Source organism: Thermobia domestica, chromosome 4, assembly GCF_964235325.1.
Source record: "Thermobia domestica chromosome 4, izTheDome1.hap1.1, whole genome shotgun sequence".
Taxonomy (NCBI): domain Eukaryota; kingdom Metazoa; phylum Arthropoda; class Insecta; order Zygentoma; family Lepismatidae; genus Thermobia; species Thermobia domestica.
The window spans coordinates 309,562,469-309,580,201 of record NC_137457.1 but is presented as its reverse complement, the minus strand read 5'-3'; the positions used below and the strand labels follow the sequence as shown (position 1 = coordinate 309,580,201).

The 17,733-nt window shown below is 35.2% G+C and overlaps 1 protein-coding gene across 4 annotated transcripts in view; it reads right to left on the bottom strand.

The window, feature by feature from the left end:
* Positions 1–17,733, bottom strand: part of LOC145684289 (uncharacterized) — a 106,848-nt gene that overhangs the window by 78,563 nt on the left and 10,552 nt on the right. The window contains exon 2 of one of the 4 annotated variants that reach the window (XM_081756447.1): positions 598–1,701. The exons of the other annotated variants lie outside the window; for them this stretch is intronic. Within the exon in view, the coding sequence (XP_081612573.1) occupies positions 891–1,701 (811 nt within the window). The 3' untranslated portion in view covers positions 598–890. Of the gene's footprint in view, positions 1–597; positions 1,702–17,733 lie in introns of those variants that run through there. 4 annotated transcript variants of the gene reach the window in all.

Here is a 17,733-nt window from a genome sequence, read left to right as displayed (position 1 = left end):
CATAATTTTCTGTGTCACTAAAACTACACGGATCATTCGGAACATGACTCTGACAATAAGAGTAAATCTTTGCTGCAGTGTCACCACAAGTGGAGTTATTGAATCTTACTTCCTTAGCACACACAGTAACAGAAGACGTATTTACGGATGATAAAGCAGTACCACTAGAAATCACACATACAGGGTACTTACAAGAAGATGGCGCACCAAAACACTAAGCCCAAAATGTTAGAAGTTATCTCAGTGATTCGCCTCCCAGTCTAAAGATTGTTTGCGATGGACCATTGCGCTCCACTCCAAAATTCCCCGACTTAACATTATGCGATTTCTGGTTATAGGGCATGTTAAACGAGCGCATTTAAAACGCGAAGCTTCGGAATATTTACCACTTAAATGACCTATACTGGATATCATTTATTCCACGCGAAATAAGTGCAGGTACTTCACATGCAACTTCGTCGTTGGTGTTTATGTCTTGAACGTAGTGGTGAACAGGTTAAGGCGACTTCAGTGAGGGCGCAGGTATTTAGTACTTACAATAGGTATATCATATCACTGAAAATCTTTCCGGGAGGCTTACTGCATTTCAATAACTAGTTTCTTTTTTTTTTCATTCAGTGTTAACATGATTCTCACTAGCTTTGAAACGCCGAGCAGAATATATAAACTAAATGATACCCAGGCCAAAAATCCACATATTATTTAACAAAACTGAAGACGAAATATTACCAATATATTATATACACGTACTAATATTCGACTTCTAATATATTACAAGCAAAAGACACTAAGTCACTTTTACACGACATGCATTACGAAACAGGAAATTGGAAGAATTCCTATTTCGCACTCTTTGGTACATGTCACGTGTTTCATTTGCGTGTATCAAGCTATGTTATCCTAAACAGACGTTTTTCGAAACTCCCTTTCCACGTGTGTGTCAAAATATGCATTTCCAACTGTTTTTTTTTAGCATACCTTTTATCACAAAATTCGCATACATAAATTTTTTCAGAGTGGGTTAAGACGTGTTTTTTCAAGGAAGACCTACTAGTAACATTCTTCCCACAAACTTGACATATTTCACTACTGTGTGATATTTCACTACTGTGAATAAACACGTGACTGCTCAAACCTTTACGACTCCTAAATCCCTGCCCGCAAATGGTGCACTTATATGGCCTTTGACCTGTATGATTCAAAATGTGGGTTTCCAAGTCACACTTTTTAATAAAACCCTTTTCACACACTTGGCAATTGTGTGGCTTTTCATCTATGTGCCTTAATATGTGAACTCTTAAGTTTGCTTTTGCAGTAAATCCCTTACCACAAAATTCGCATGTGTAAGTGCATTCACCAGTATGTTGTAGCACGTGTGATGCTAAACTAGCTTTCTGTGTAAACCCCTTTGAACAGACATTGCACCTGTGAGGTTTTTCACCAGTATGTGTAAACATGTGAGATTTCAAACGAAAACAATCCCTGAATCCCTTTCCACAGACTTCGCACTTGTGTGGTTTTTCACCTGTATGTATTACCATGTGTCTCGCTAAATCTGACTTGTATTTACATGCCTTTCCACAAAAAAAACAATTGTGAAGTAATGCCTCTTTAAAGCTCTTGCAAATCTGAGGTTTCTCATGTGGTTGAGATTTCTCATCACTCGTAGTATCCTTTCGTATAATGTTCGTCCTGGATTTTCTGGAAAGAGTAGATTTGTGCAATTGTAAGGAATCCAGTAATCTACGGCTGAAGGAGACGGTGATTGTGAGTAATGAATGAAAATGGTGGAATGAAGAAAGTGGGAGGAAACGGGAGAACTTCGAGAAAACCCACGCACACGGTATTTGTCCACCACAAATTCAATGGCGGGTCTGGGATCGAACCCGGGACCCCAAGCACCAAAGGTCAACCCTCTACCACTGAGCCACCGCGACCCTCCTTTCTTTAGTAAAGCAGTATACTAAAGAATAATTATTTTTTATTCCTTTAAAAATAATATAAAGCGAAATAAAAAATCACAAGCAAAAAAATTTGATTGCTATGAAACTCTAGTCTGTCAGATAATTACACAAGGAATATGCTAGAGGAATTTGATGAGAAAAGACCCGACTTACTCCACAGGTATTAGGTACACTTACAAATCCGTAAAAACGAAAGGATACGAAATTATGTATTTTGCGACGAACATAGAATTCACAGTGCGACGAACATAGAATTCACAGTTCTAATATGCGAAATCAATAAATATCTCTGGTTGAAATTACTGGAAAAGACCGAAAATAGTTATTTAAATTCTCAAGAGGAAACTTGCGCTTGGAAGAATTCTAATAGCAATATCACAACGCGTTTTCCCGCAAGTTGTCACTGTGGTCAAACATGTTTAGTAATGCTTTTCAAATATTAAAAACAAACGTCGGCAGTTCGACCCTAAGTATGTTTTTTTTTAATATACGGATGTGCTTTTTAAGTACAAATTTCTATTTTGAGAGCTTGAAGAAAGAAATACTAGACGAAGTGTTACATTTATTCTTCCTGTCTATCAAATACATACGATAACGTTAATGTAAGAAACGTTAACATTTTTATACATTTCGATTTCCGGCAGGAGCTCATGTTCGGATTCTACGTTCATCAGTGCGTCCATTTCTCATATAGCCTTGCTACTCAGTGACGTTCAACTGCAAATTAACTCATTAAGAACAAATTTCTGTGTTAAATTCAAACCACACCACCTGAGTTGAAACCACACTAAAATGAAATTTTTCTTGTTCCTGGTATCTGTTCCAATATGCAAATATATATATATATAAACAAAGAGTATGACAGACAAAAAACATGGTATCTTGCATAGGGAAGCAGTAGTTTAGTGGTAAAGCGTTCACTTCTGGAGCATAGGGTCTTCGATACGATTCAGCTTGCACCAAGTGAGCTTAATGGTAGACAAACACCGTGAGCGTAGGCGTTCTGGAGGTTTTCAAATTTCCTCTATTTCTTCATCCTACCATTTTCATTCATTTCTCATCATCACCGTCTCTACCTTAGCCAACACAATCATCGAACGTGAAATTTCGTACTTTATATTCTGGATTTTTAGAAAGAGGATTGAATAATCATATTGAAGATGTGTATTGTCTAAAATTGAATTATTTCGCAATTTTCGTAACCTCTAATTTTCTTAGGGTTCTCATTTATTTACATTGATTATTTGTTTTATAATTTATAACACAATATTAGCTGCTATGCAAGACACAATTGTTTATATATTGCATTTAATTAGGAAATGGTATTGTTACAAGAGCAAATTTATGAAAACGAAATGTATAATAATAGTAGTATATGAAATAGAGTTTTCGTAATGATGTAAATATTACCCCTCAGGCCTTCCAAAGTGAGCAGTTCAAACTTTCAATTTTATCATTCTACTTACTTCGCTTCAATGTTCATGTTCATGCACATAATTGATGATCAAAATATATTGTTATACGGTACGAAAGCAAGCAAATAGTCGTAGCTCATACGGCAAAGTCATGGACTGCTAAGGACGGGGCTTGTGTTCGTAAGTTGTTCCGGTCATTTGTTATAATTTTTGAGGGCAGTCTAGATTCAAATGCTACGTAGCGTATTTATAATTTCGGGGAAGCATATGAATCTCCTGTATTTCTATCAGTATATGCAGTTCGTTGAACTAACAGCTCATAAAATAATACTGGTTTTCGCTAACAACCAGGAAACACTGCTTATTTCATATATCTTGTTTAACTTAAAAAGCGTATTGCACAACTATTTACTGAGTGATAAGATATAATGTGGTATATTTTTCAACTTTCTTTCAGGCAATTTTACACGTATCAAACAATATTTGTACTGACCTTGCAAATCCCTCTAGGGACAAGACAAAATCAATGAAAATAGTTTTCACATAACATACTGTTCTTGACTACTGGCTCAGGACGGGTTTCAATTAATCTTTATTTCATATCTTGATCTACCATACCTGTTTCCATTAGAAATGACAGCTTTTCGGCCGTATAAACAAATTAATTTGTTCCATTGCAGTTTTGGGAAGGTTTGATATTTTCACAAAAGTAACACTTTCTAGTAAAGGTACGGAGTCATCTACTTTACAGGAAAAACAACATGAAAAGTTGTAGCTTCTGGTTGTTAGAATTTAATACCCTTTACGAGTTCTAGGTGTGCTATACATGTTTCGTTTGCATATGGGAAGAGAAAACTTTGTAACTACTTTTTCCCAGGGTTGGAAGAGTAGTTTTCAGCCGTTCAGGAACCGAACAATTCTCATACGCATTATCAGCCAATATTGTTTTCCAAAATACCACAACTATTGTTTGCATCTCAAGTAATATGTGAAAAAAAATATAATAATTATTATTATTTGAGTACGAAAACTTAAAGAATCTTTATATGATATATATTCATGAAATAGTCACTACTTCCTACGTACTCAGTTGCTCTTAACCTCTACAAAACTCCCAGTGTAATATCTTGCTCTACAGGAAATCATATGCGCTTTCACATTCAAAAACCAGATTTGCTTCCAGATTCAAACTCAGATGCTTCGCACCAAAGACGCAAAAATGATGATCTTCTAAAAAATAATCATTCGACATATTTGTTTCTTGTCCTTATATTTGCTTCGAAACCTCTACATTCTGTTAACAACACAATAGAAAAACATACTTTTAAAGAGCCATCCCTAAAGCCTGAATTAAATCAATGACAGTAAAAGCGTGTGTTCTTTAATCTGAAACCTTGTATCGGCATGGTTATATCAGGATACTGATAATAGGTAAATATATCTAATAAATGAAACGATTAGATAAACTAACTAATACTGATAGTAAGCATCCCGATTTAAGTCTATATTTGAGAGAACGTAGGAATATCGCATTTGGAAACGAAATTTGATTCGGACTTGGATACGTTTTGCAAAATCCTATAATTATGAAATACGCTTACAGCTTTTCATGGAAAACACAAGCATTATGTATAAAGTGGGAGAGGCCCGAACGCGGAGCTAATGGGGTACAGGCTAGAACCACTAAACATTCGTGGATCTGCTTATGTAAGTTTATCTATAATAGAGACGGTTGGTTTCAGGTTGCTGTTCATTTCGGAAATCCATCCTCAATCTAATAGTACTAACGTTCGTCGTGGCACCATCCTTATATACTTATACGTTACGTATCAGATAACACACACCGTATATATACGGAAATATTCACAAAAAAAGAGAACTGGATATTACATTCTTTAGGATTTTGATTTAATTTCATATTAAGCAGTATTTTTACATGACTCCTCGTATTGTTTTATAAAAATATTATATTATGTATTACAATACCTTTTCTTAATCAGAAACAAAATAATAACTATACATATTAAGCAGAAACATCAATAATTATTTTGGACGTGTGGTTTGAATTTGACAAACTTAGAAATCTGTTTCCACTTTAGAACTGCTAATATTTCCCATACCATCGTCCTCACATACAAACAGATAGTGAAGAAAGTGTTTTTGTTTCTATAACCACATCAGATCTTCAAAATATAAGTTTATATTTAACAAAATCCAGAGCAGAGACAGAACCGACGCTAAGTTATAGCAAAAACTCGTTTTAATAGTTTTACGAGAAACACTCGAGGCATAGATATGCAACTGTAATACATTGTGTGATTTATTTCAGAGTCAAACCACTTTACATCGAACCTTTTTCCTTGTTTTTTTCTCTTATTTTTTTCTACCACAGTGCTTGAAAAAACACATTTTTTCGCTATAGTATCCACAAATACTGTTTCAACTGATCAAAAAACAGGAATTTTCCTTTGGTGAGATGTGGGATATATGTGGTATTTTATTTTTTTCTATCACTAGCAGCAAAGAGCAAACGATACTACCCTGCGAGAAAAAAGCATTTATTTCCTTGACACGTATTACAAAGTATCGTATAGATACAATTTGCGGCATTAATTAGAAAAGCTTCAAAATAAAAAAGTTTTATGAATATTAAGTATCCTAAATATAATATTCAATTATGTAGGGCCTCCTACTTGTCTTCCTTATTAATTTTTGGAGCTTGGTGTATTAGTGGTAAAGCTCTTTCGTCTCATGCGCGAAAGCCTGTGGGTCTCTCCCGGTCAAGCAAGCTTAGGGTGGATTATCATGACCGTGGGTTTTCTCGCAGTATTCCCGTTTCTTGCCACTTTCTATTCCCACCAATTCTTCCATAATCGATCTTGCTTTAATTACCGTTTCGCTTGACCTAAAGGAGCAGGGTTCCAGAGCACTGGTCCGCATGCCAATTGAATCGTGATAAAGAAAACAATAAACCAAGCTATCAATCCGCCATCACTCAATGTCGCTCGCTTGGCATTACTATTAGAATGTTTTATTGAGCTTTAATAAAGAAAGAAACCAACCTATTTACTAACACATACGTTCGGACTAGTGGTCTAAAACACTGCCACTAGATGGGCATAATAGTGGGATGTAAACTCAAAAATTTCACTTATTTAAATTAGCTTTTGTCTATAATATATTAGTTAATATAGCAAAAATATATTAAGAGCTTGCAATATACGCACCTCTATTACAAAGAAATAATTAATCCCTATACAAGACATTTTTCATATTAAAAAAATCAATCAATTTTAGTCGAGCAAGCAATTTTTTTCATAACTTTCAAATCGATCGTCTCTGAAGTGTTAGGAAAAAGAGAAATTAAAGTATCAAACATATTAGTGAAAGTTCTCAAAATCAAATCTGGGAAGTGAACAAAAAAAATTTTTGTATAATTTATACTTTTACATTCTTGATCCGTAATAACAGGAGAATAAAATAGTTTGTGTCTGTAGGAAAGTGAGGACTTTTATCACTTTATGAATGAAGTAACAGCAACAGGGCTACTCATGATAAACGAATATTGGATTAATCTTAAATCACACCATTAGCATAAAGTTAAGTTTCTGTGTCACTAATATGGTTAGAATATTATTATTATCACCATTTTATGTATCTATGTTTTTCTGATATATATAACTAATCTTTCTCACCAAAAATTTATTAGGAAATAAGACCTACCAGCGGCTACACCGGGAGAACGCTGTACTTGGTTTCTTTGCACTATATTTCTTCTGTGTCTCTCGCTATCTCCATTGTTTAACATCCCTTTCTTTCATTTATTCCTTCACACATTTTATCCCCTTTCCAGTTCGGTACCATATACTACTCAACTTAGTTTGATATAGTCTGTTCGATGAAACACAAATTTCAAAGTCCTCTCATAACATGTCCAAACTACATAGATAAATCTCTTGCTACCTTTCTAATAATGATGAGTAAGATTTCATCCATTTTAAATATATATGATAGTACCTTGCAAAAAGGATGCAATATTTGAATTGGAGATAGAGATATTTGGCATTTCTAGACATAATAAATACTTAAGCAAAAATGTTATGTAATGGTATCATGTAAATTTCAAGTGGATAATAAAGCAGTTCAAGCCAATCTTCTTACTTCAATCTGTATCGCAGATTACAATCGTCATGAAAAGAAATCGAATATTCCTTCCCTAAAAGGATTTCATCGAGGAAGATTTGACACGAAGAGCCAATTAAAATAAATTATTCTTTGATTTTTTTATATGGATTTACTAGAACATTAAGTTTCACAAAAAAATAACAGTTTCAATGAGGAAGTTGGGAATCGAAATTGGGATGTTGAATTCCGAAATCGACGTGGAAAAAATTTGGTCAAGCTAATATTAACTTTAGAGGTTAACGTCGCTGAGCAGAGACATCATTCTGGAAATGAAGATGAACGCAATCGAAGGGAGTCGGAAACCATACCAAACAGGGCTAAAGACAAACCCACAGCCAACAGAGTCTTCTCGTTTCAAATCATCTGTACAAAAATGTGAGAAGTCAGCATAGTGTTGTAACAGAAAGCGTAACTCCTGCCGATATTGGTGATCAGTCGTGATAGACTTACTAAAGCACACCAACTGAAATGATAAACGAGGACAATGAAGCTGCTAGGGCGGAACGGGAAGAATACTAAACGGGTAAAATTGCGGCATAGCAAGAGCTCAGTTATCTAAAAGCTCTAATGCACGAATCGCAAAAGGTGGGCTCACACGAGGCCGTGTCGCATAGCAAAGATAGCGATCACGCTTCAAGAACGAAAGAAGAAGTGTGACAAGGAAATGCTGTAAGTAGTGTAAAATAACGGAAGATCAAACAACTCCTGCGATGATGAAGAGAAGATTCATCTGCATCAATATTCAGGCTAGGTGTACGGCTAGTACGGAAACCTCCTATACACAAGTGAATACCAAGATTATGGACTTCCATCTGACGAAGAAGAGATGGCCGAGCGGAGGAGCAAACCACACGACAATAATTCATTTTAGCGCACATCAGGGTATTGTAGAGACGTAGAAGTACTGTATGATCAGTATACCAAGAACGAGGGTAGACGACTCGCAAAATGTTGATCGATCGCAAGCAAGTATAGATCACGCACATGTTTACATCAAGTTCGATTACCGTAGAATTTTACGCCAAGAAATGGAACACTGTTAGCAAACGAAAGGAGTGTTCCATTAAAATAAAGATAAGGATCTCAAACACAGGCACGTACCTGACAAAAATAAATACATTTGGTTTCGTCAACGAGAAAATGAAACCCGGTCTGCGTTGTGCAGGTGTATAAACGGTTCAGGGTTAGTTAAAGCTGGCACTACATATCTGGAAGTCACGGGAACGACAATAGATGGTAAGGTCATAGACATAAAGAAGGCTACGAACAGGTGTAGTAATGACGCATGAAATAATTGATGGCCAAAGAGAACAGAATCACACTCAGAACACTACCCAGAAAGACACCATTGACTTTAATAAAAATATCAAAAAGAATGAAGCCAAACCCGTACGCTGAAATATCTCTCGCCTAAAGACTGTTCTTTAAAAAGGCCATAGAGCCGCACAGTCCCCAGGAGTGAAGCTGTTTCAGAATTCCAAAGAGACAATAATGTCATACGCTTTTTCGACGTCAAAACGACGGCCACTAAATGTACTCAATGACGAAAAGCATCTTGAACAGCGGTTTCTAGATGGATAAGATGGTCGGTGTTCGAACGGAACTGACGGAATCCACATTGAAGGTTTAGAGAAAGGAATTCTGCTTCAAGGAATAAACCAACCAAAGATTTACTAACTTTTCAAAAATCTTGGAGACGGAGATAGTAAGGACAATAGGCCTAAAGCTGGAATTGCAAGTTTATTTTTAAACTGGTTTTAAACAAAAAAAGGATATGAGTGTCCCGCGAAACAACCTGAAAGTGACCAGCAATACAGATGATTAAATAAAATCGGTGAAGAAGTCTTTGCATGCGGAGGTAGATGGCTTAACATAGCACTTAGAATGTTATCAGAATTTGAAGCAGTATCATTGGTGATGGATATCACATAGTCGAGTTCTGCAGTAGTAAAAGGGGAATTATAAAGTTCCACGTGCTAAATAATAAACGTGTACGATCAGCGTGTTGTTTATGGGCATTGAAATCCACAGACTAGTGGGTAGAGCTGGAGGCAAAATAACTACCGAATTCATTCGCTCTTTACGGCTCTGTTGGGACAAGCCTTCCAGCCGGCTCGGTTGAGATGAGCCACAAACTCGGTTCGACTCGACTCAGATGATTCATCAGCTCGACCCGGCTCAGTTACATGCACTTTTGAGACGGCTCACTTCTCACTTCAGTTCGATAGTGAATGAGCTGTGAGCCAGGCCGGTTGAGCCATTCACAACCTTAAACCCGGGCCGAGCACTTTTGAATGTTTGTCCGATACCCTATGTTTTAAATTTTTTGGCACGACCCCAAATATCTGCTCCCCCGTGAAGCTCGCGAACAATGTTCTTGCCTCCTACACTTCATGACTACCAAGGTCGCAGTTTGCTTGTTTTTGTATTCAAACTGTCTATATTTCATGTTCATACATGGTATTGTAATAATAATAATAATAGAAGTTGTACTAGCAGTAGTATAATAGATAATATTATGTATGTAGGATACTTCAAGAGAACATTTGAAATTTACACATAGGACTTGGTGTAACTGGGCTTGAAACTCGATCTGAATTCGAGTCGAATTGGAGGAAGTTTTTCAAGTCCAGTTCTCAAGTAGAGCTCAAAGATGTCTGTTTCGAATCGACTTTCAAAGAAATCTCGCTCGAACTCTCTCGTACCCATTCCGGAATGAAATCTTAGAAAATGCTAGCTTTAAATTCTCAATCCTGGTATACCAGTTTTTGAATGTTTCGAATTTTTTACTAAATTCCATGAACGTTGATGCGAAATGAGTAAAATGATGAGGTTCACTGAATTGTCCACTATTTTAAGGAGGCCGGGGGAAATAATTATGCCATTACGCAAAATATATTTCCAATTGAACATTGAATTTGAAATACACTTAATTTTCACTTCACACACTTGATTCTCTAAACCTTATGTTTATAAGAACTATACTTGTTTTCTAATTTAATTACATGTATAGATAATTATGTCCTGGATAAGAGCTAATACTCATCCTATAAAGCATAAAGGAAGTAAATATTCAATATAAATAAACAAAAAATAAAATATTACAAATTAATGGAATCGTAATATAATTCAATTTTAAGCATCCGGGTCCCATCTCGTATTGAATTGCTGCTGAAAGGAACGTTAAACTCAAAAACAGCTCGATTTTTAGTAGTATAAATGTTTTATATTATTCTTGAAATCACTTTATAAAAATGCAGATTGTGAATTACACTAACATTTTAAATATAAAATACTACCACATATATATTTTCTCTATATAACTAACTAATTAACTCTATGCTCTACGGAAGACGGAGGTTCAATTCCGCGTTCACAAAAGCTCTCCACTGACTTCCATCCTTAGCTAACCAAATTCAATTTCTAATTTATATTAATATTTCTCCGAGATGTATATTAATATTGTCCTCCAATCTGCACTTAAATATACCTAATGATCGTTTTCCGATTGGTCTTACGGTTAAGACTTTGAAAGCCTTCCTACTTCCTTCCATCTTGGCTATACGACCAACTCAGCTGAGCATCCTAGACTTCATGACCCAAACAACGTTTCGTAAACACTATAGTTTATGTAGTTCCTCGTTATGAAGTTTCCGCAATTCCACATTCCCCTTCCTCTTGGGTCAGAATATTCATCTCAGGCACTTCTTCTGAAATACTTTCGGTCTACGTTCTTCACTCAGAATAAGAAACCATGCTTCGCAAATATACAGATTATAATTTAATTGTCAATATTCAAAATTTAAACTTACTTGACAGAATTCACGAAGACAAAAGATTTTGAACTGAATAATAACATGAATTCCCTGGTTTCAGTAGAAATTTAATTTATTCGTGAATATGGTTTTCGTCTGTTAGTATTGATCCTAGATAGTTGAAACTATCCACTTCATAAAAGTATTATTGAATATTTTAACGCATCTATTATTTAATGCATTATGATCCGGACGAACTGCCACGTACTTAGTTTTCTTTGCATCTACTTCTAAAACCATGTCCCTGCAAGTGTTTAATAAGACCTATGCATTTTTTATTTTTTATTTATTTATTTATTTTCTTTTTTGTTCTTCTATCATCCCCTATTAAAATTACATCATCAGGATACGTCACAACCTGGTGAATATCATTGAACTCCAGGCCCTGGTTGCTATCTTTGATTTTCCTTATAGCATAATCCTGGACAAAGTTGAATATAAATGGTGACAACGTATCTCCTAGTTTCAGGCCATTCCCGAAGTGCAATCTCGTGGACAAAAATTTTCCTACCTACACTTTGCTTTTGGATTCATCTAAACATATCTTAGTTAAACTAAATAGCTTTCAAATTCTGTAACAAACTTGTACAATGGTTCACTCCTAACCGTCTATGTCCACAACATCACAAACATGAGTAATTTCAGGTATTCAACTCAGAAATCTGTTCTCATAACAGTATTTCAGTTCCTTATTTTAGTGTTTTTGTATATAAATAATGGACATGACGTATAAATGTGACTGAGCTTGAAGAAACGAAAGTTCATCTGATTTTGTTTTATCAACCATTTCAGAGTAGAAATTTATATACAAGAAAACGTTACTGTCTATTTAAACGAAAACACATTTTATTCTCTGGCTCGAACTCTCGCCCTTCTATTATAGAATTTAAGCAGGATTACTAAACACGCATGACCACTGCGTAACCGTAATTTGTAACCGTTTCGATATTGCTAATACAGGGTGTCTACTGGAATACCAGAAAGTAAATTCATGACTTTTTCATGACTTTTCATGACCTTTTTGTTCAAATTTTCATGACCATGGCGATAAAAATTTACCATTAGTAATAATAAACCCCTACCATCAGTGGTGCATCGGTTAAGATAAAGATCACATTATGTTCTTATTTGTCTAATGTACATAATGTCGTTAGCTGACAACTAATTTTAAAATGCAAGAGCAATTTAAAAGGCAGTAAACAAATTTTTAATTGCGGTTCAAGTATGGGTTTAAGGCTTACCAGGTTGTATAGATTTAAAAAAATCTTGTGAACAGTCCCGTTACATTCAGCTAGGTTTTTTATCTGCATTTTATGTACTCTGAATTCTAAATTTATAATTTTCGTTTACAAGAAAAGACTGATTACGCAAATATACAATTCTTTTCCATCGTGTCATATTTGAAATTAGCGTACATAAACATACTGATAAGACCTACTGAATTTGTTCATAATGGAACCTTCATCCTGGATGGGGTCTGATGCCTTCTTTCTTCTCTTTTTTCAAGGGTACTTTTACAAATATTTTTTCTCACAGTCTGCATACTAGTATCACATCAAAACTTAAAAAAGTGAACACAAAAATGGACATCTTGATTGAATATCACAAGTTCAACTTCTTTTTCAATGAGTTAATTTGAATATAAATTCCATCAAGTTCTGAAGTTACTGAGTCACTGAGAGCTTTACGTTTCAGTTCCAAACATTTTAAGTCTTTCAACATGGTGCGTTTTGCTATCTCTTGTTCTTCGTAGGTGTCTTTTTTGCCTTTTGAGGACTTCTCGCCTTCGTGACGATACATTTCGCACAGACAGTATCAAAGGCTTTGTGACTGCAACGGCCTTCACACCACCTGCTGCTTGGATTCCACCATACACTGACCGCTGAGCAATGAGAGAGTCTTCTGCCAGATTCTCTACAAGGCATTCCTTGTTGACAGAGAAGCAGCTTTCTACTGCAGCATTACCATGAAATAAGATCAGAAGTTGCTTGAAGAATTTCAGTGTAGCTGGTTCAACAAGGCTGGTTTCGGTGATCAGCTTCATTAAGTACTGGTCAAGTTTATAATCTTTCCTGGAGAAAGCTTTTAAAGCTTCTTTCACCTTGCTTTTTTCACAGAAGCAAATGTAGTTGTTTTTTACCAGATCAGCAACTTCAGGAGCCATGTACTTCTTATCCACAAATTCTTCCAGGGCTGAATTCACACGTGAAGAACGGAGGTCCTCATTCAACATCACTTCAGGATCCAAGCAAGTTGCGCCTCTAACAAGCTTCATCTTGAGGGGGCATTTAACACTCAACTTTGTAAACATAGTAACTAAAAACGTTCTGCAGTCATTCCTGAACCAAAGATCATACTGAGTTTAGTAAAAAACATTTCATAAAGCTTTATATGTAAAAAATTATATTAGTTTACATAGAGTCTGGATACTTTCATATACTTTTAAGCTAGTCATACTTTTTAGCTCTTTCCAAAGTATTAATAATTTTAGGGGTCGCTGAGATAAATAGTGACATTTTAATCCAATTCAACTTCAAGGTCATACTCCACTCTCTAGGAGTGAGGTTGGGAGGGGGGCGAGATTTTAAAAGTAATCAAAAACGACCGATATTTAGTGTTAAATTCGTAGTTTTCGAGGTCTCTGAGTTTAACGATATCAGTTTTCATGATGTTCAAGTTCATCGTCACCCCTTGGTGTGGGGGTAGGAGAGGATGACTTTTTCAGATAAGACAGCTAATTAGTAACTACTGTAATTAGAGCGAATTAAAAACATTAACATATTTTCTCGTGCTTGCACGGAACTATGCGGGTTCCTAGTCTTAAATATCACTTATTGTGAATCTTAAAGAAAGAATCTAAAATTCTGCCGTCTTGTGCTCGAGCACAGAATAGCACTTACCTAAATACGGGTCTGCTCTTACCAGTGAATCACTCTATACTGTATTTGAAGTTTTAATTCTGAGTATAATTATCCATCTAGCAGAAATTTGTCTGAATTTAAGCACTCAGAGAACTGCCCAAAGACAAAACAAATTATAAAAGAAATTCGTTTTAAAAAAATAGATCATCAAATTTAAAATCTGCAAACTCAAACGAATAATATTATTTGCATAAGTCTAAAGGCCCAAAAATACACAATTTACATTTCTTAGAAGTAAAGAAATAGCAGATCAGAAAGTTGGACAGTAAAAAGTTGTTACTATATTACAGAGACTAGAAGATGAAATGGGAAGCAGCTAGGAAGACAGTAAAGTACCAGTTAGCCAGCACTAACTGGTGGGGGAAATTCTCACAATTACTGACCTGATACAACTGTTTCAGTACATGCAGTATGAGGTATAAAAGTATGAAGTATAAAAATATACTCTGAGATTTCAGATTTTCATGACCAGTTGGGTAAATAAAGGACTTTTTCATGGCTTTCATGACCACTAAGCAAAATATATGACTTTTTCATGACTTTCATGACTTTCATGACCAGTAGACACCCTGTAATACATCACTGCAAACGCAGGTTCACGCTTGCAGTTACAAATAAAAACCTTCTGTCTTTTTCAGTAATTTCAACTTAAGATATTGATTGATTTTTTATACTGGAACTGTACTTGAAGTGTGGATTGACTATTCATAGAAAAAATACATTGTTTTCTGATCTTTTTATTTTACGTATTAATGAGTGTTCTTATACCTGTGCACAGTGTCATTTTCCCATAAATTTCCTCTGGAATATTCTTCACGTAATTATTTGAGTTACTAAGGTTTCATAAGGGGATCTTATACCTTTTACCACTGGTTGCTCAGTCCCATAAGATAACATGTAAATTTTACTTCATGAATATCTAACGAAATATGGTACATAACAACTTAAAATCTTCCATATGAATAGGGAAAATCAATAGAAATTAAGTAGTTGTTTCAATTTCACGCTTAATGACGTAGATCGCGAGTAATGAACATTTTTCGATAACATTGTAGTGGACTATATATTACATAGTGATTGAATGTATCTGCTTCAATTTGCTCTCCACGAACAGATGTGCTGCTGGCAGACAGGGATTTCCCTCCCCCTCTCAAGTCCTTGTCCAATGGGTGTGGTAGACCCCCCCCCGGGGTGTCACCCTCATCCTATTTGTTTCCTTCGTTTCTGCAGAGCAGGTAGATTTTCTTGTAAATGCCAGAAAGAAAGAACATAACAATTTGAACTCTGCTTCTTACGATTTCCTGCTGCTGCACTAGTTAGTTCCAACTTTATAATAGCACTGCCTCAACTGTAAAAAATATACTGTGGGTAGTAAGATCAAGATCATGGCTGAAATTTAGCGTTCCTTTGCAGCACTAAGTTTGTATCAGACATTTACATAAATACAAAATACATAATTCCCTCTAGTGACTGGGATTTAAAATTCGTAATTGGGTACTTACTCCACTTCCTGGCAACATTCAAATTTTCAGGAAGTAATGAAGAAATCAACTTTACTTCAAGATCCATTCAACAGAAACGATGGACTGAAACCCATGAACCAAATTGCCTGTGATTAAACATACGTTAAGTAACATTTCAAAAATACAGCAGCTCTTTCCGTTGGTATAGTGCCTATTTCGCTCATTCTGGAGCACGGATCTTGGGTTCAATACCCGGTGGAAGAGCCTTGAAATTTCAATGCGTTACTAAGGATACGGATCCCACTGAAGGCTCCGTAATCACCAGTCTCTTACAAAACTGGTGCAGAAAGGCAAGCTAAACTCTAAACCCACAAAGCCAACCAAGCTAATAAAGGACGGACGCAGTAATATCACCATAATTTAGACTACCTGGGCGATTTTACAATGTTTCAGACTATGGTCATAAATATAAGTAGAACAAGGGCTTCGAACATTTCTAGTTCTTGTTACTCGAAAGTAAGTAAGTGTAATATATACACATGGTGTTAGGAAATAACTTTGGGAAGTGAATCTTAACGCGTAAACGTGAAAAAGCCTAGAGACCAATCTTGGTGCAAAAATGCGTTATTTCAGAGATACAGTCCGCAGAAAGTTGGTTGTAATGGTACAAAAAAGAACAACTAGAGAGCGAAATGTTGGATAAGTGATTATTTTCAGCCGAGATTCTAGTGGATATAGGAAGTGTGTCAGTTTTCCAGGATTCTCCACGAAAGGGGTCGCTTTTCTTGTACCAGTACCTCTAAAAATAAAAGTAGTTTCCTGAAGGGAGAAAATTAGGGGGAAATGATTTTCTCGGAAACTTCTCCAACGGATTTTGTTTATGTTTCATACTTTAATATTGTATTTACAACCCTATACTGTGTTGTGTTTTTAGAAAAAAAAAGTATTTTAATCTTGGGCTGAGTTCTTTTCTGACTATATATATATATATATATAAAGACCCAGGCCATTCTGTTTGTAACCTGACAATTAAGAGTAACTCATTTGTCCTACAAAGAATCCACGGGGTAGTTTACTCTTGGAAATAAGTTTCGATTTTCTAAAAATCATGACCCAGACAACTTCGTTAAATAAATATTTTATTAATAGCCGCAAACCGGTCCAACTCGAGGTTAAAGTTCAACTAGTTCTTTTCGCAAGACTTTCATTACAAAAATGTGTAAACGCTTACAGAATTTTATTGGAGATTATATATGTAACCTAATTGGTTGTCATAGAATAGCATAATGGAAGGTTTTATAACTCCAGCTTTATCCAACTTAGCTCTAACCTAATCTATCTTAGGCTCTTATCTATTTCTTAACTGTAACTGTATGAACCAAATAATCACTCAGATGTTTACAATTTCTTATCGATCATTACAAATCTAAAGTAGATTTAACTTCATGCAAATAATTTTCGGAGAAGGCATTGTATCTGTGAACACTTTCAGAGTCTTCGAAATTTTGGTGCTAATATTCAGCACTTTTTCCCCAATTTTTGTCGTATATTTGCTATCAGATAGGATGATTTTTAAACGTGCTACATAATTACTGTAGCTTTTAAAGAATATAACAAAAGCATATCCGTTTTTGTTTACAGGTACACTATGATTATGCACTATTGAACAGACCCTCTTGTACCTTTGAACAAAGTCATAATTACAACGTTTCTGAGGCAACAATATAAAAAGAAGCCGTAAATATTAAGTTATAAATTGCAATAAAAGGTTTAGCTATAAAAAGTTCCCCAGAATTGAAATTTTATTAATTAAATTAAAAATTGAATAGAAGTTCTAAATAAAAAAGTGAACAATAAAGTTGAGCATATACAACTCTTAACATTATGTTATACAATAAGCGAATATATAGAAACTACTTAAAAATATAATTAATAACTTTATATCAGAACATAACATATATAAAATATAT